The 20,055-nt window shown below is 41.2% G+C and overlaps 1 protein-coding gene and 2 long non-coding RNA genes across 20 annotated transcripts in view; 1 reads left to right on the forward strand and 2 right to left on the reverse strand.

Annotated features, from left to right (window-relative positions):
- LOC106586756 (POU domain, class 2, transcription factor 1) overlaps window positions 1-4,757 on the reverse strand; it is a 29,592-nt gene extending 24,835 nt beyond the window's left edge. For 15 of the 17 annotated variants that reach the window (XM_014174359.2, XM_014174356.2, XM_045707293.1 and 12 more), the window contains exon 1: window positions 4,678-4,757. In XM_014174359.2, the coding sequence (XP_014029834.1) occupies window positions 4,678-4,723 (46 nt within the window). In that variant the 5' untranslated portion in view covers window positions 4,724-4,757. The remainder of the gene's footprint in view (window positions 1-4,677) is intronic. The other 2 variants (XM_014174354.2, XM_014174350.2) reach the window with 1 other exon arrangement.
- On the forward strand, window positions 4,164-16,894 carry LOC106586759 (uncharacterized). Its single transcript, XR_001324249.2, has 2 exons — window positions 4,164-4,452; window positions 16,476-16,894. It is a non-coding gene; the product is annotated as an uncharacterized lncRNA (long non-coding RNA).
- Window positions 11,274-15,147, reverse strand: LOC106586758 (uncharacterized). Of its 2 annotated transcripts, none has more exons than XR_001324246.2 (4): window positions 13,739-15,147; window positions 13,423-13,556; window positions 12,990-13,048; window positions 11,274-12,786 (listed from the first exon to the last, which is right to left on the reverse strand). It is a non-coding gene; the product is annotated as an uncharacterized lncRNA (long non-coding RNA). The 2 variants fall into 2 exon arrangements; XR_001324247.2 differs by having other exon boundaries at window positions 13,423-13,553; window positions 13,739-15,146.
- Window positions 16,895-20,055: the final 3,161 nt, after the last annotated feature.

The raw sequence follows: 20,055 nt of genomic DNA on the forward strand, positions 1-20,055 counted from the left end.
CTCATGAAGCTGGTTGAGAGAATGCCAAGAATGTGCAAAGCTGTCATGAAGGCAAAGGGTGGCTACTTTGAAGAATCTCAAATATACAATTATTTTGATTTGTTTAATACTTTTTGGGTTACAACATGATTCCATATGTGTTATTTCATAGTTTTGAGGTCTTCACTATTATTTTACAATGTAAGAAATAATGAAAATAAAGAAAAACCCTGGAATGAGTTGGTGTGTCCAAACTTTTGACTGGTACTGTATATATACACAGTACAAAGATTTTTTTAAGTGCCTGGGATAGCACAATAAGGTGGGGACTTAAATACATTTACAATACAGAGATACCTACCGGTAGTAGCCTAGTGTTTAGAGCGTTGGGCCAGTAACCGAAAGGTTGCTGGATCGATTCCCCGAGCTGACAAGGTAAAAATCTGTTGTTCTTCCCCTGAGCAAGGCAGTTAACCCACTGTTCCCCGGGTGCTGTGGATGTATATTATGCCAGCCCCCCGCACCTCGCTGATTCAGAGTGGTTGGGTTAAATGTGGAAGACATATTTCAATTGAATGCATTCAGTTGTACAACTGACTAGGTGTCCCCTTTCCCTACATAGATACAGACACATTCAAAAAAGGCTCCATCAGCCAGCTTTTGACATTATTTTTTAAAAGTGGTTATGGTTGGTATGGCTTTGAGTTGCTGTGGTAGTTTGTTTCACGTAACAGCATTGGAATATAAAAATGTGTTCTTACCAGATAAACTCTTCTATTTAAAACAGGGAATATTAAAGTCTCTGGCTCCAGTATTATGCTGGTAGACATCTCTAACAAAGGAAAAATAGTTGGATAGTTACCTGGGGGCTGAGTCCGTGATAATTCTGTGGACCAGGCCAAGGTAAATTAATACTAGTCTTTTTTCCACAGATAGCCAGCCTAGCTGCTTAAAATGCTCAACATCCAGATGAGTTTAAGTACAATTCTTACAAGCTTGTTTTGGCTGATCTGTAGCTTATTCTTCAGATGTTTGCGGTTGCTGGTGAACCATTCATGTGCAGGCATAATCAAAGTGACACCGGACTAGTGCAATTGCCAGTCTTTAGGGATTCTATAGCTAGGTTTGCATCCAATTGGCGACCGAATTTCATGCAAATATTCTAAAATATATTTACAACAAACAATATGTACATTTTCCCATCAGAGTTGTATTTCAGACATTATTTTTCTGCCCCCTGGCTGAGTATAGAAAGAAATATGCTGTCTCCTACTGCCCTGGAAGAGGTGGTCTTCACTGATATATCCCTTAAACAATGTAAACTTTGCTTTGGTCCTATTATTGCTAACACAATTTCCTTTTGCATTCCCCCAATGGTCCAAATGTGGAATCCGTGCGCTTGCAGATATCATGGACAGTAATGGTTTGAGAACATTAAAAAGATTTTAAAGATACATACACATTACTAGTTTTTCTATATTTACAATTTAGGTAATCTATGTTGGCTTGTGGAGTCCCTTGGGAAACCCAACTACCGAACCATCCAATGATGGGATTTATTTAAAAAATATATCTGGGCTCCTGAAAGGACTGATCTCTATAATGTATAAACAACTTTTGGAAAGCTCATGCTCTAAGCTAGCCATTAAAAAAAGTATGGTCCACAGATGTAATTGAATCTGAACAACCCATTAACTGGAACAGAATATGGAAAAATATGACTATGGTATTCCGTAATCCGAACCGTCAATTTATACAATTTAAGTTTGTTCATAGACTGTATTTAACACCAAGGAAACGTTTCACAATGAAATTTCCCCCAACTCTTCACTGTGTCCTCTAAATCAGGTAGGCACATGTGATGTTGGAATGCCCTGCGGATAAAGACTTCTGGGGAAAAGTTACAAAATTAATTTTGAAGTGCATGAATGTAAATATTAAATGCTTTGTATCTATTATGTTACTTAATGGTGATAGCTCTGTGAATCTCTCAATCAATCAGAGACAATTATTGCTGTCAGGCAGCACTATATATAACTATTTTCATCTTTGGATGGCTGGGTGGGGTTGGGGGAATGGAAGGTTGGGGGAATGGGTGGTTGGGGGAATGGAAGGTTGGGGGAATGGAAGATTGGGGGAATGGAAGAATGGGGTTGGGGGAATGGAAAGTTGGGGGAATGGAAAGTTGGGGGAATGGAAGGTTGGGAGTGGAGGCCCACAATTTTGTACTCACCTGAAAACAATAATGCAATTATTAATTGTATTGTAGTGTTGTAGGCTAGCCTAGGAAGGATAATTGTATTGTCCCTAAACAAGATCAATAGGAGTGCTTTTTTTAATGATTTCATGCGCAATGATGCACCTGGCCTCTCCGCTGCCTATCCGTTATTCCTATTTGTTCTTGTGGATTCATATTGAAAATTAAAGCAGCTTTGAATATTTTTATGTGTGGTATGATTGCTAGTTACCCTATTGCAGATCTGGACAAACAATCCACCTACCACTATTGGCACTATGAATGGTGATAGAGTGTAGGATAGACAGAGTACCAAAATACCTCGATATAGGGGAGGCGCATACAAGTAGATGAGGAACTTTGGCTAGGATGGAAGAAATTATATAGTCAAACCTGTTAAAGTGAATGTAAACCAGGGGAAAAAAACACACTATCCTTTCCAAAGCAACAAAAAAATTAATTGACCCCCCCAAGTGATGTTTTACAGTGACAAGGACAGCATGGTTTCACAACACAGCGATATGAATAAGCTTCTGTTTAATAAGAGGAATGTAACCAACAACTAAAATGTTGACACACACAAACATTAGCCTAAGCAGAAAATGGCCTAGTTCACGAATCTTTTGGAAAATGTGTTTGCTGGCCAGATAGAATGTTCATAAAAGTGAATCAAAGTCATCATAAAATACATCACATCGAGAGCAAAACAATTTGTAGGTTACTTCGGCAACTCTGTGTGTTAATCTGGAGTGTTTATTATCACGGTGAAACAGCGGAATGTGAAAAGAAAATGGGTGGGAGCCGTTGGCTGCCCTTTCATCAAAATGAGACCGAGAACATTAATGGGTTGTGCCTCTCTTCTGCCCCTCACTGTCACGGAAGTGGGCCTCGCTACCTCTCCCCAGGAAAAAAATGGCACAGGTAAACTAAGCCTCTCGGACATGGATTGCTGAGAAAAAAACCGGCATTCAAAACCTATACCGAAGACGGGAATCATTCTAAACGAGAGAGGCGGAGAGATCGACTGGCTGTTTTTAAATATAGGAAACCTCCCCGAATTAGGCATTCTAATGAAGTTTTTAATATATTCAGACTGCGTAAACAAACGCCACCCATACAGACGCACACACAAGATAAATCAAGACAAGAGTCGGGCGTTTGGGGCGAAACTTCAAATATTTCATCCAAACTCTGACAACCACATAGCGAAAGTCGAGACAATGGCGGCAACAAAAGATACAATTGTATCAGTTGTTCTCGGTTATTTGGAGCAGGGCAGGTCCCCTGGTCAAATTCTCTCATGTCGACCGTGAATGTTATTAGTTGTATTTAACAGCTAATAACATTCAGGAACAGCCTTTATGTAACTATTTTAGCTAGCTATATTTTGGATAAAAATAAATAGTGACACTCGTTTATTCATCACTAAGGCTAAAACACCCAGGAGGTAGGCAGCACAACCAATACGTCCTAAAAACGACAATATATGCTAAACATTTCAAAGGGTTTGATCAATACGTCCTAAAAACTACAATATATGCTCAACATTTCATAAAGGGTTTGGGCTTTTATGCTAAAGAAAAGTAATGCTGTTGTTGATGTCAGTGAAACTAGCTCACGCACTAGGTGCTGAAAATGGGCAGATTGTAGCTGCCTACCATGGATGAAAAAATATATGGTTTAGCCTACTTTTAATCTAAAAACATGAGAAATTGGCATTGTCTATAACTGGCAAGCTAAAAAAGGTTGACATATTTTGCGTCGAACGCGATATGTCGAATAGTTAATGAAATATGCTGAACTCCGCATTCTCTCTGTGGTCGGACAGGCCCACATGAATAACACAACAGCTACAACGACTGCACCGAACACAAAGGCTGGGGATAATAGGCATATAAAAGCGACATCAAGCAAGTTAGCTTCTCGGCTTTCTATTATGTTACTGTAACGTGTAGTACGCGCAGCCGCTGACTGTTGGTGGGAAAAAAAATGAATATGCAAACATCCTCCAAGAAGGTTCACACCACAATAATAAGCATCAACACAAAGCCTATCGCCTAGCTATAGCAGCCAAGCTAACCATCGTATCAAGCTAGCACAGCTACAGTATTTGAGCAATATCTGAATATGGCATGTATAAAAACAGTCACGTCGCCGATTACTAATAAAATATGCTAAATCGTATTTGGAGACAGTGGTATGAATATGTAGCGGCGTACAGCGGTCTAATCACAAAGGTAGGCATGTCTTTTTATATATATTTATTTTTCGCCGTCGCACTGCAATACTATAGCCTGTTTCCCCCTGTCAAATATCCGCTAGCGGTGAATTAATTGAAATGATGCGGACAACAGCAACATTGTGCCAAATTATTTTGTTGTCGCCTTTCTTCTGTGCTAAACGGTTTCAGATAAATAGTTTTTGAATATAAGTATGAATATGTAAAATGCTGTAATGATTACCTGGTCCTGAACTCTCATCTTGACTCGCTGCTCCTCCGTCCGCCATTTTGAATATTTAACCCGAAATCCTAGCCCTGGTAGGAAAGGGATTTATAATCTACACACACCACACACAACTCATGTGCAAGTGCACTGTATTTTGACCTACTTTAAAAATACATTTGAAAAAGTATGAATATGTTTTTTCGTACCATGTTATATTTGCATGTGTTAACCCATGTTAGTAATGTTCTAATAACCTAAGTAGTCTAAAGTAAATTGAACTAAATACATCTTCAAATATCTTCAATGTTGTATGCTGCAAATATGGCAGAATATTGAATAGTATCATAATGCATTGTTTGTGTTTGTTACTGTATGTGAAATGGCATACATGTGTAACATGTCTGGTAAACAATGTGTGTGTGTATACAGTAGCACATATAGTTTAGCCTATACGTGTTCAGCCTCAGTTTTTTAAATCAATAGAATAAAAGCAAGAGTTGTCTCCTGAGGTTTTCCCCTAATCTCGATGTATGTACAGCTCCACCGCCCTATTGAATTTTATTTTGATCTTCAGGCAATCAAGTTGAAACGTCTATGGATCCTATTGACAAATCTCTGTGATGATGAATTGAAGTTCAGTGACATTAGTCATTTCTCATAGTAGGTTTCATGTTATGAGCAACAGACTCCACGTGTGTCAGAAGAAGGCCCCCAAAGAGTAGAAAGCGGATGGAGGGGGAAACTTGTTGTTTATCCATCCACAACATGCACTGCCCTTATGAGTTATGATGTAATTAGCAAATAGGCATTTCAATTTGACTTTACTATAATAGATTTTCAGGAGAACTGATAGAAAACAACAAACCTCAACCACAAAGAACCTTTATGCTTTCGTTGGTGTATTTTATATAGGGCTGTGTGACAAATGTCTATCAATGCTGAGTACAACTGCCTGATCCCTGAGTTCTCTTAATGGAAATAATTGTTTTTCTCCCTGTATCATTACAGGTTTTAATTGAAAGCTTCAGTGTACTTGTCTAGGGTATACACATCATGACCAGAACAGTGCAATCCATTCAGTTGTAGTTTTTTCAAAGTGATATGAGTACAGAGCAGACACCTTGTGTCTGTGTGTGAGAGAGAAATGCATGATAACACTGCCTCAGAGTTATCAGAGGCATCCTTGCGTCCATAATATAATCTATAGAATCCTTTGACTCAGAGCCTCATTGTCTTCTTCCACTCATGACCACTGAAAGGATTAGATGGGTTTCCATTGTATTACTTTTTGCACTCACCTGTAGTCTTCTCAAACCAGAGCTTATTATTAAGGTGGTTGAGACAATGAGAGGTGTGGTCCCACTATACACTAAGTGACCTAAAACCTATGTAGTTATATGGTTACAGAAGTTGGTACAGTGTAGTCACAGTGGGTAGCCTACATATTGTTACATAGATAGTACAGTACTATGTATGTACTGTTGTAGACTACCTGGTTGCAGTTTGTGTAACGGCGTTAAGGACGTACTGCAAGCTCACTCCACAGATAGCTTGACATGTTGCGGATGGAGCCATCCAATTGTACCATTGGAACATTGTCAAGGAGTGTTAGCAAAGCAGAGGTCCCGAGTTCGAGCCAGGTATGAGCCAAATTGGGGGTTAAGTGGTACTCGTTAAGCAAGCAACTTGACGTCAGAATTGTATGAATCTATGTTAAACCTACCGTTTGTAAAACACAAAAAACGGCTCGTATTACTGAGGTGTAGCCTACCATGTCAGCCTCAATGGAATTATATGAATGCTCATCCATGTGGTAGGCCCACCATTTGTAAAACAGGCCGTTGCATTGGCTTTATTAGTCCTGATTCCTGTGACTAATCAATTTGTCTATTTAAGTTTGATTATCAGCTACCCAACTTTATCAGGACTTATCGTGAGCCTATTTGCAATGTGCAAAAATGTATGGATAAAAACTTGAAACAACTGATCATGACAATGGGGGTAAAACTCCTGGACAACAGTTGTGATTATCTGTTCCATATTGTCCATTTTACTTTGACCTGTCTGGTTTTTAGGATTTGTTGTTTGTTAACATGACAGCGCATTTTTTATTAGATTGAACGCCATTTAGGTTAGGCCATTTGATCATAGAAACCTGCATGATGTAAAAAATGTCAGTCTCATTACATTGTCATACATTTTATCCCCAGCCTGTAGGCTACAGAAAAGGCCACATACTCTTTCTACCATATCCTATATCTGCTACATGATTTATGATTCCTCATTTTTTGGGACAGAATGTTGGTGTAGCGCTGCAGCGATGCGTCTCTCCAACAGCACCCTGGAGAGGCGAGCTGGGAATGGACAAGCAAAAATATTTTGTGCCCCATGCCTTTGACAAAGTGGGCACTGTTTATCACAGGGCAGCATCAGCTCTCACCTAAAACGCCCATATGCATATACACTGGTTGTGAAAGAAATTGTCATTGTTTTGGGGCAGAATTATGTGAGGTTGTATGTGTTGTTGTTGGAGGTGTGTGTCTTAATCAGTTTAGCTCAGAAAATGCTGCCATCATCAATCTGCCGACATAGGCGGCCGCCTAATCCTGCCTAATGAGCGGGCCGGCCACGCACGGATGTAGCCATCCAATTAGTACTTTTTAGGTGGCTCAAACCGTTGGAATGTTGTCAAGGAGGGCAGTCACGTGTGTTAGCAAAACAGAGGTCCCAAGTAGGAGTTGTTTTCTACTAAATTCTTGACCCACAAAGTCAAAATTGTCAATAATGTAAAAATTCATGAAAACCCCAAATATGCTTTTTGGTCTTAATTTAAGGTTAGGGTTAGGTATAAAGTTAGCAGTGTGGTTATGGTTAGGTTCAAGGTTGGCGTCAGGTTTAAAATCCCATTTTATGAAGAGAAATTGTAGAAATAGGTTGGTTTAGCCATAATTATAACTTTGTGGCTATAGAACCTAGTGACTTGTTCGAGCCAGGTATGAGCCGAATCGAGGGGGAAGTGGTACTTGCTAAGCAATCAAGGTGACGTCATAACACTAGCACAACTTTAAGAATGTGTAAATAAACTAGCAGGTAACATGTCATGGCATAAATAAACTGAGGTAAGCATTGAGCCCAACTTCATCCAGGGCTACATATAGAAGCACAGCTACTTCCAGGTAATTCAGCCTTAAGTTTTCAGTCCAACACTGCCATCTGCAGGCTGTGGATGAATATGACGACTGCTGTAAACAGTTGGCCTCATCTACCTCTATTTTTCCACACAAAAACGTATTTCACAAGTGTAGAATATGGGCTGGATCATACTTCCAAACGAACAGTTAAGATAAATAAAAAGGTGCATAGGTCTACTTTATGCAACAGCAAAACTGGTGCAGGGAATTCGATGTAGGCTATCTGCCCAGCTAGCACATAACGTTCTGAAAAACACATGTTTCTTAGAGCTTGGTGAGTGGTTGTCCTATGGTTATTTTTCGTACAACATTCCCACAACTTTCTCGGACTGGTGCAGGATAGTTGTTTGGCTTTGAAAAATTCTCAGCACATTTAAAGAACTTGACGAAAAAAAAACTATATTTTCTTGGTATTTCATTACTTTAACAGAACGTTTCCTAAAAGTTCAAACATTTTATAATGTTTTTAATTTAACAAGGCAAGTCAGTTAAGAACAAATTCTTATTTACAATGACCGCCTACCAAAAGGCCACATGCGGGGACGGGGGCCTGGGATTAAAAATATAAATACAATATAAATATAGGACAAAACACACATCACAACAAGAGAGACAACACTACATCAAGAGAGACTTAAGACAACATAACAAGGTAGCAACACAACATGCTATCAACATGGTACAAACCTTATTGGGCACAGTCAACAGTACTAAGGTCAAGGTAGAGACAATACATCATACAAAGCAGCCACAACTGTCAGTAAGTGTCCATGATTGAGTCTTTGAATGAAGAGATTGAGATAAAACTGTCCAGTTTGAGTGTTTGTTGCAGCTCGTTCCAGTCGCTAGCTGCAGCGAACTGAGAAGAGGAGCGACCCAGGGATGTGTGCTTTGGGGACTTTTAACAGAATGTGACTGGCAGAACGGGTGTTGTATGTGGAGGATCAGGGTTGTAGTAGATATCTCAGATAGAGGGGAGTGAGGCCTAAGAGGGTTTTATAAATAAGCATCAATCAGTGGGTCTTGCGACGGGTATACAGAGATGACCAGTTTACAGTGGAGTAGAGTGCAGTGATGTGTCCTATAAGGAGCATTGGTGGCAAATCTGATGGCCGAATGGTAAAAAAACATCTAGCCGCTCGAGAGCACCCTTACCTAACAATCTATAAATGATGTCTCCGTAATCTAGCATGGGTAGGATGGTCATCTGAAATCACGGTTAGTTTGGCAGCTGGGCTGAAAGAGGAGCGATTACGATAGAGGAAACCAAGTCTAGATGTAGTAACTTTAGCCTGCAGCTTTGATATGTGCAGAGAGAAGGACAGTGCACCATCTAGCCATACTCCCAAGTACTTGTATGCGGTGACTACCTCAAGCTCTAAACCCTCAGAGGTAGTAAAAACACCTGTGGGAAGAGGGGCATTCTTCTTACCAAACCACATGACCTTTGTTTTGGAGGTGTTCAGAACAAGGTTAAGGGTAGAGAAAGCTTGTTGGACACTAAGAATGCTTTGTTGTAGAGCATTTAACACAAAATCCAGGGAGGGGCCAGCTGAGTATAAGACTGTATCATCTGCATATAAATGGATGAGAGAGCTTCCTACTGCCTGAGCTATGTTGTTGATGTAAATTGAGAAGAGCGTGGGGCCTAGGATTGAGCCTTGGGTTACTTCCTTGGTGACAGGCAGTAGCTGAGACAGCAGATTTTCTGAGATAGTTAGCAAACCAGGCCAAAGACCCCTCAGAGACACCAATACTCCTTAGCCAGCCCACAATAATTTGAATGGTCTACCATATCAAAAGCTTTGGCCAAGTCAATAGAAATAGCAGCACAATATTGCTTCGATACAAGGGCAATTGTGACATCATTGAAGACCTATAAGGTTGCGTTGCCACATCCATAACCTGAGCAGAAACCAGATTGCATACCCAAGAGAATACTCGTTTTCCCAACACTTTTGATAAACAAGGCAAAATAGAAATAGGCCTATAACAGTTAGGATCAGCTTGATCTCCCCCTTTAAATAAAGGACAAACTGTCGCTGCCTTCCAAGCAATGGAAACCTCCCCAGAAAGGAGACAGGTTTAAAAGGTCGGAGTTAGGCTTTGCGATGATGGGGGCAGCAACCTTAAAGAAGAAAGGGTCTAAACCATCTGACCCAGATGTTTTTTGGGGGTCAAATTTAAAGAGCTCCTTTAGCACCTCGGACTCAGTGACTGCCTGCAGGGAGAAACTTTGTAGCGGGGCAGGGGTAAAAGAGGGAGAAGCATCAGGGATAGTCGCATTAGAAGGGGTGGGAGATGAGGAAATGTTGGATGGGCAAGGAGGCATGGCTGAGTCAAATAGGAATCCTGACTTAATGAAGTGGTGATTAAAGAGCTCAGCCATGTGCTTCTTGTCAGTTACAATCACATCATCAACATTAAGGGACAAGGGCAGCTGTGAAGAGGGTTTATTCTCCAGGTCTTTATCCATTTTCCAGAACTTCTTGGGGTTAGACCCAGAGAGAGAGAAGTGCTCCTTAAAGTAACGAACTTTGGCCTTCCGGATAGCCTGAGTGGGCTTATTTCTCATTTGCCTGAACGATAGCCAGTCAGCCTGAGTATGCGTGTGCCTTTCGCCAAATGCAATTCTTGAGGTGGAGTAACGCTACAAGATCACGGTCAAACCAGGGTCTGAACCTGTTTTTAATTCTCATTTTCTTTATGGGTGCGTGTTCAATACCACAGAAAATATTTTAAAAAGTAGGGCCAAGCGTCTTCGACATGATTACATTTAAGTTAATGTTCTTGCAATGTTCTCTAACTGGTTTGCCATTGGGATTGTACTCAAATAGTCCGGAAAACGTTAAACGTTTTTCTGTGTGAATTTCAGTAATTCAGCATAACGTTTTTTACAAGTTTCCTCATGGTTCTATTTAAAGTCATGTTCTCAGAACGTTCAGAAACAATGTTTTTCAGCATAATGTTTTCTACAGGTTTCCTGATGGGTCTATTTAAAGTCATGTTCTCAGAACGTTCAGAGAACGTTAACATTCTTCTGTGGTAATTTCAGTACGTCATCATAACGTTTTCTGCAGGTTTCCTAATGGTTCTATTTAAAGTCATGTTCTCAGAACGTTCAGAAACAACATTCTTCTGTGGGAATTTCAGTACTTCATAACATTTTCTGCAGGTTTCCTCATGGTTCTATTTAAAGTCATGTTCTCAGAACATTAGGAAAACTTTCCATAAAAAAAAACAAGAAAACATTAGTAACATTCAGAGAACGTGCTAAGAATGTTATTTAAAATATATACATTCCGTTCTGACTCAACAAAACTCTACTATGGAGCGATTTCAGTGCCAACGTGTTTGAATTTCATAATTTTTCATTTTATTAGAATTCATGATTTGAAATGGAATTGAGTGAATATTGTATTCCGTTTTAAAATTCAATTTAATTCAATATGTATGTATTCAGTTTCAGTATGGTAGATATTGCATTCATTGTCTGTGTATCAAGTTTACAAACTATAATTTTAAGTTGATCAAAATTTCACATATTCAACTTCTCAGATGCATTGAGATTCCGTTTTCAAGTCCAGTTCTTTAAATTCAGATTCAAAACCATTGAGCTATAATAAGAACTAGACAGCCTCCAAGATGGTCGGATGTTTTTTTTCAATGTAATCTACTGACGGTTGCATATACCGGATTCGTGGGCGCTGACATCTTGCTAGTTCAGGTTTGAGGAGCCAATTAGTACATGGGCACTAGCACTGCAGCACAACAAGCGTGAACGTGCATTCCAGCATGAGCTAACAGCAGGGTCGTGGATCTGGATTACTGGGGGAGGGGAAATATGGTGGCACAAAGCACCACGCACACAACCACTGGAAACATGAACAACATTTTGTGTATGCAAGTAAGTTATTGGGGACTAACAGGACAGTGTTGTAGCTTGCTCTATATGTGCACGTCAGGAGACCATTGTATGATATTCTGTTTGACACAACGCAATTACGTTTTTGAAAACGTTATTAAAAACTTATGCAGTTATGAAATGTCCATTTTACAAACCAAGCTCGTAATTTGAGTTGTGTCCCAATTAATCAGTTTAGCAATCAATACTGTCACCTTGTATCACATAATTAGCAAAAATGTAGACATACACAATATTTGATAAAAGATTTTTGTACTATTGGTTTCTCAACTTCACCAGGATTCTATAAGACACTCACATTATGTATAGCCAATGACATTGTGAAAAAATAACTGCCCCAAGGGGTGAAATAAACACAGAAATAGGCCAGGGCTATTATGTTTTATGTGAGGATGGCTTACCCAGTGCTCCCCCAAACCCTGAAAAACAAATGTGAAAAGCACATTGCTTTGTCTATTTTCCCTCCACCAGCACCCTGGGTTGACGCAGGAGAAGACTAGTGAGCTTCAGCGGGACCTCCTGATGGGCGAGCATGACATACAGGAGGAGTGGGATGGGAGTCCACAGAGTATGTTGGGATGGAGCTGTCTGAGCTACTTATTCATGTTGCTGTTAACTAGTTGTTTTCTTTCTTGTTCTACACAAATACCATCAACACCTCCAGTGGTGTCAGGCTACATACTGATTGCTGCTGGTCCACTGTCCTTTAACATTGTAGCCCTGAGGGACACAATTACAGGAAACGATTACAGATTTGTCTGAGTTACAAATAAATAATATTGTAAAAACCTGCAAGCTTTATGAAATACACACAAAAAGTTAAAATACAATAGCTAAAGGATTTATGAATTAGTCAGTTTTGCTGGGTGGCCCATGGGCCGAATCAAGCGCAGATTAAGCAATGTCTGTTGTCCCCTCCAGAGATTGGACACTGATGAGCTGAGCTGGTGATTCCTCCTCTGCATCTGGGGGCATAGTTTCCATCAACAGGGCAGAGATACCATCAGCCTGAGAAAGGAGGAGGATATGGTCAGAGGGAGAGGGGCAGGGTGATAAGGGGTTTCCCTAGCCATGTGTGTCAAAATATATTAGATGGGAATTATTGTGACTAGACTACGTCATTGTAAGTCAAACACTTGTGCAACTAGAGAGATAACACATTCCCTATGTTTACCTACTGAACTGCTTTGTGTAGGGGGTTATAGGCTTACCTGTCAGTGGCGTTCACACGGGCATTGAACTTGATCAGGAGGGCCACAATATGCGTGTGCTGTAGAGGAGAGACGTGACAGAGGAAAGAAGAGACAGGAGAGGAGCGAGAGAGACCCGAGGACATGATTTAACATCCTCATGACTTGCCCAATGACATCCACACTAATAAATATGAAGACTTTCCACTAGCTCTTTCATCACAGTATGGGTGACGCTATTTTATGTGACGGATGGTTTTCTGGAAGGTTCTGTAACCTAAAAACAATGCATACAATGTATTCTAAAGCCTGCTGACATCCAAGCTATTACATAGGCCACAATGTCACAGCGTATATGTTTTGTTTGCATTTTGTCTATGTAAAAACTTTATTGCACACCATACAGCATGTAAAACGTCTTCAGAGGCCTGATGTAATCGTTGTAGTGACTCACGCTGTATGAGGCTGTGTTGTGCAGGGAGATGAGGCCTGATTGTTGTCATCAGCCCTGTGCTTTAGGAGGGCAGCATCTCCTTCCAGCAGGACCTGGCTGCCCGTGTCCAAAGACAAGCTATCATCATAGTTCTTCTTGGTGGGGATACACAGAGATAGAAGATGTATGTAAAGCATTTTACGTAAAAAGTTACCGTTACACATATTGCACGGTACTGACTAGAAGAAGAAAAAAAAGAAGCAACCTAGTTGCCTTCAGTCAATCAAACAATAATCTTTCTAGGGCTAATATGAAAGGCACAGGAAGGAAGACTAACCTTGAGCATCAGCAGATCTTTTGGCTATTTGCCCTTGGCTGCAGCCTCAAAGAGAGGGTTGAAATTCCACAGGTCAGCTATGTTGACCAATGCCCCGTTTCTCACCAGCAGCTCAGTGACCTCATTGTGACAGTAGGAGCAGACACACAGGGACACTACAACACGGAACATTTAATTCCCCCCAGAAATCTCCGGGAACTTGCAGGTACCTTGGTGGAAGTGCGGGGTAACATCTCACAGCAAGAACTTGCAAATCCGATGCAGTCCATGAGGAGGAGATGCACTGCAATACTTAATGCAGCTGGTGGCCACACCAGATACTGACTGTTACTTTTGATTTTGACCCCCCCCTTTGTTCAGGGACACATTATTCCATTTCTGTTAGCCAGATGTCTGTGGGACTTGTTCAGTTTGTCTCAGTTGTTGAATCTTATGTTCATACAAATATTTACACATGTGAAGTAAGCTGAAAATAAACGCAGTTGACAGTGGGAGGACGTTTCTTTTTTTGCTGAGTTTAGCTCCCCGACAGTGCAGTAATATCTAACAGCTTCACAACATATACCCCAAAATACACAAATCTAAGTAATGTATGGATTAAGAATATATATATATACACATGTCAGAGCGGCATTGGACTAAGATAGTGGCATAGTATAGAGTACAGTATATACATATGGGATGGGTGATGCAATATTTACACAATTAAAGTGACTAAGATACCGTAGAATAGTATAGAGTACAGTTTATATATATGTGAGATGAGTAATGCAAGATACGTCGACATTATTAATGTGGCTAGCGTTTCATGTCCTTAAAGTGGCCAGTGATTCCTAATCTGTCAATAGGTCTGTTTTGCATGTTATTTAGGCATTAATACGTGTCACATATCAATTTGCACTTGGTACCTTGGGTCGAGGCCGGGTTGGCGTGATTCACTCACGAAACCCCCGTTTCTCGACCGTGCAAATCGGGGCCATGTCTTTCCAGATGTAAGTTGTAACGGCAGCTGTTACCTCCTTCCATCTTCGTGATTCTTTGCCATATGGTATGCCGCGGGTAAAAGCCTCTTGCATCGCCTGAGTCGGGGGTTTGTTTTGAGCACTCGACTGTACTTTTTGGGGTCTCATCCGTAGACTCTCTCTGTACTGTTTCACATGATTCTTGCAAGGTGGTAAGAGGTTAGTGGTGTCTGAGCCTGTTGTTGGGACCGGCCTGCGGCATATTTTGCAGAGGACTGTTTTCTAGTCCGTGTCATTCTTTTCATATGCAAACCACATCCATGCGACCGAAGTAGCCCCTCTTTTAGGTACGAGCTCCGTGTCTCCGTGCATTATGTCACGTGCACTCTCCTCCATGTTTGTTTGTGTTGCAAATTTCCTTCCACACTGCACGTAGAGTCGTCCATTTGACGGAAAATATTGCCGTAAAGCGTGTGATTTGCGACACAACGAAATAAACCATAGAAACGAAAAAAATTGACATGGAAGACAATTAATTGAAAAATTCAACTGATATTTTTGCCACAAATGTGATAACGAAACGGTCTTTTTATGAATTGTGAAAATTGACTTCTCTATGGGGGCATCTATTGGAATTGTCTTTCAGGGCTCGGTGTTAGTTAAACTGCAGTACCGCCAGTCTCCTCTGGGTACATGGGATGGCGTACTTCCAACCAGAAACCTGGCCTCTTGGTCCTAGTTTATAAATGGACCAATAGAAGTATAAACGGTGAGGGAGGAGCACCCTTTTCAAATCCAACAGTAATCTGTGCAACCCAGTCATTTAGTCAACATGGTTCTTCGTTCAGAAACACACAACATGTCTTTTCCATAAAGTGTATGGTCGAATTTTCAAACAAGTTATACTTGGGAAGGCAAATAAAGCACGTAGGCCTATGCAGTTTTTTTGTTGTTGTATTGTCTCATTGCTGCACCTCCCAAACAGGCTCAGGAGGCAAAGGTCGAGTCATGCGTCCTCTGAAACATGACCCGCCAAGCCGCACTTCTTAACACCCACCAGCTTAACCTGGAAGCCAGCCACACCAATGTGTCGGAGGAAACACGGTTCAACTGACAACAAAAGTCAACCTGCAGGTGCCCAACCCACCACAAGAGGGCGATAAGCCAAGTAAAGTCCCCCCGACCAAACCCGAATGACGCTGGGGGTCTTCTTGGCCTTCCTGCAACAACTGGCATTGTATGTGTCCTGTAGGGTTGGCAGTGTGCACCAATTGTGCGCCGCCCTACGGGAGTCCCGATCACAGCCAGATGTGATCCAAACCAGGATTGAACCCGGGTCTTTAGTGATGCCTCTAGACCGCTGCCCCACTCAGGAGTCCCTGGCATATGCATTTTTATCACGAGAGCAAACACTTAAAAAAAACACTGAATCCTGTTTGTTACTCCACCTGGTTCACCTACATCACTGTTGTTTTGAGCCGATTTCGCTGTTGGCCAGAACAGGGTACCCAGATTAAAAAAAACGTACTCTCGTAGCTCAGATAATTGAACCTGACAAGAGTGAGGACCTGAGGTGGCAGGTGCGGTGAAGACCACTGAGTTTGGGCCCCGTCATGATGACGACAAGGATGATTCTGGTCCAATGGGAGTGAGATGTTTTGGAGAGAACGGATCCTTGCCTTCTGGCTGATCTATATGTGGTGTCAAGGTTGGTGGAGAAGAGGTTGGGGAATGTTTAATTGGTGAAAGTAACTTTTTGTGTTTCTTCCTTCCAGAAGGAGCGGGCACTCCGCACCACGCGCCTCAGGACAAGACATGTGACTTGCTTTGCTCTCCGGAGCAGAGCGCCATTGAAAGGATTGATAACTGGAGTGGCGTTAAGTGTTGAGGAGGACAAACTGAAATGGAAGATTCCTGGTGTCTGTGACGGCCGCCGTTTGCTGCGACTCAGACCCAGTGGAGAGCGTGGTGAAACACAGAAGATACTGTCTGCTAAGTTTTGATGCAAAGTCTTTACCTGACAACGTCAAGTTAGGATTTGTCAGTTATCCCGTGAGACTTTTTGTCCCGAATCAATTACAGTGTTTTCATTTCAAGTTGTATTAGTTGTATGCAGGGGATACACAGCAGGTCCGTTCTCGACCATGCAACATCTATTGGTAGATGGGTATGAATTTAAAAAAAACACATTGAATATCCCTTTGAGCATGGTGAAGTTATTAATTGCACTTTGGATGGTGTATCAATACACCCAGTCACTACAAAGATACGGGCGTCCTTCCTAACTCAGTTGCTGGAGAGGAAGGAAACCACTCAGGGATTTCACCATGAGCCCAATGGTGACTTTAAAACAGTTACAGAGTTTAATGGCTGTGATAGGAGAAAACTGAGGATGGATCAACAACCTTGTAGTTACTCTACAATACTAACCTAATCGACAGAGTGAAAAGAATTGTACAGAATAAAAAAAATCCAAAGCATGCATCCTGTTTACAATAAGGCACTAAAGTAATACTGCAAAAAATTTGTCAAAAAATGGGGCAAATCCATCAAAACACATCACTGAGTATCACACTTCATATTTTCAAGCATGGTGGTGGCTGCATCATGTTATGGGTCTGCTTGTCATCAGCAAGGACTATGGAAATATCCTAGAGGAAAACCTAGTTCAGTCTGCTTTCTAACAGACACTGGAAGACAAATTCAGCTTTGAGCAGGACAATAACCTAAAACAAGGCCAAATATACACTGGAATTGCTTACCAAGACAACATTGAATGTTCCTGGGTGGCCTAGTTACAGTTTTCACTTATTAAATCAGCTTGAAAATATATAGCAAGACTTGAAAATGGCTGTCTAGCAATGATCAACAACCAACTTGATAGAGTTTGGTGTGCAAAACACTTAGATACTTACCCAGAAAGAGTCACAGCTGTGATCGCTGCCAAAGGTGATTCTAACATGTGTTGACTCAGGGGGTTGAATACTTACATAATCAAGATACTGTATTTTAGTGTTTTATTTTTTATTTAATCTTTACAAATGTATAGATTGCTGACTTTGTAACACAACAAAATGTGGAAAAAGTCAAGGGGTGTGAGTACTTCCTGAAGGCACTGTAGGGCCAAGTAGTGGAATAGTGGTTAGATTTTAATGGGTGTAGGATTTTTCTTACCTTTTCCCTTCCCTTTTGTGTCACTAGCTAGGTTTCCATCCAATTCGCAACAGATTTTCATGCAAATATTCTAAAATCTGCAAAAAACAATATGCGCATTTTCCCACCAGCGATGTGTTTCCATCAAACAGACTTTTTACTGATAAAAGGCTGTACGTCATGACGCAGTGCACATAAAAATAACTTTTGCTGGTTCAATTCCCATGTACCAAATTAAAAATACAAGTTAAATGTGTTTCCATCGCATTTTCAGCTCTACTGTCACAAAAACTGTTGTGTTTTATAGCAAATGTGCTCTGGTTTTGGCACCTGTGCTCTAGCCAATAGCTCGCAAATACAGTGCAGGTAGGTTACCTATATAGAGGTGGCAGCGTAGCCTAGTGGTTCGAGCGTTGAACTAGTAACCGAAAGGTTGACAAGATCAAATCCCCAAGCTGACAAGGTACAAATCTGCTGTTCTGCCCCTGAACAAGGCAGTTAACCCACTGATCCTAGGCTGTCATTGAAAATAAGAATTTGTTCTTAACTGACTTGCCTAGTTAAATAGAAAATTATGAGATTATTTGTATTTGTCAAACGGCAGCCAGGCATCGATCATCATGTCACCAGAATAAGACCCTCGGTATTTATTGGAATGGAGCATCAAGCTCATCACCTTGCACATTCACCAGCCTGTGAAGTTCATCATCATTTATTTAGTCTGTATCCTAATAAAGTTAATGCTTTCCTGAGTCGTAGTGGGAGGACCACACAACATATCATCGTGTGACTCCAAGTTTACTTCAATATGATGGTTATTATATATAAATATTTAAGCATAAATGTGTTTCCACCGCCATTTCTTGCATAATTAATTTTACCGACACATAAACATCCCACCATGTCGAACTGAACAAATTGTCCGTCGGCATTTATAAAAATGTACCAGCATTTCATGTTTCCATTAGCCCAGTCGTGACTTTTTTCATGCGTCAGGTAATTCATCCGCATGAAATGGTTGGTGGTTACTAAGTGTAATGAATTCACTCTCCAGAACAGTAGGCAGAAACACAGCGCTAGATAAGAGAAATAGATGAAGGCCTCATATTCCAATACAGTAGTTGGCGACGTCGGCACTGAACGTTGGGTGCGATCCGCCAATAGAAATTTAAAGAAGAAGAAGAGGCTCAAAATCTGGTTGGTTTTCCTCCTGTCACTCAGAAAAGAACACGGAAGTGCGTCGCAGACCCGGTGGGGAGCGTGGTGAAACAGAGGAGTCACTATCAGTCCTTTTGAGTCAGAGTCTCTACCTGACATGTTAGGATGTATCAGTTATCCTGTTAGAGCTTTTGTGCCGAATCCACTGCAGTGTTTCAGGTGCCACGTTTATGGTCATGTTGCAGCAGTGTGTAGGAAGGAGATTCCAAGATGTGGGAAGTGTGCAGGAGGGCATGAGACAGAGGATTGTGTGGTTTCAGTGGATAAAGTTGTGTGTGTTAACTGTAGGGGTGCCCATGTTGCTAGGGATCGGAAGTGTTCGGTGCGAGAGAGGCAGGTTGAACTGGCAAGAATCAGAGTAGTGCAGAGGGTGTCGTATGCTGAGGCAGTGAAGAGAGTAGAGTAGTATGGGTAAAGGGTGAGCGATCCTGAGAGGATTCCAGTGAGTAGTAGATTTGTGCTTGCACAGAGGGATAGGCCAACGAGTGATTTATGCTTCAATAAGTTTATCTTCTTAGCGTTCATAACAATGGTTATCAACTGCACCTCAGAAATGGAATGTAAATCACAGAAAATAGATGTTGTGGTGGCAGCTGCAGAGATGTATTTGGATAAACAAGATTTGTTTTCAGAAGAGTTTACAGGAGGTGTTGAGTGATGGTGTCCCGCCCTCCCAGGCCATTGGCATGGTGCAGGAGCAGATAGAGTCAAAGTACTGGAATGGGGTAGTGAGTTTTTAATGAGTTTATGTGGTTGTGTCTAGGGCTACATTTCACTTTCTTAGAGGAACAGGACTAATGAAGATACTTTTATGTATGTAGGCCATGGCTGCGGTCCAAACACTTAAAAGACACACCCTCGTCTACTTACCCTCGCCTTATGCCCTTGGGGGAATCCCTGTCGCCATCTTGGAGGGTGATCCAAATGATTAGCCAAGTAAGGGAAGTTTACAACATAAGCCCCTCAGCCCTCGTTTTTAGTCGG

The sequence above is a fragment of the Salmo salar genome, chromosome ssa25, assembly GCF_905237065.1.
Source record: "Salmo salar chromosome ssa25, Ssal_v3.1, whole genome shotgun sequence".
Lineage (NCBI taxonomy): Eukaryota > Metazoa > Chordata > Actinopteri > Salmoniformes > Salmonidae > Salmo > Salmo salar.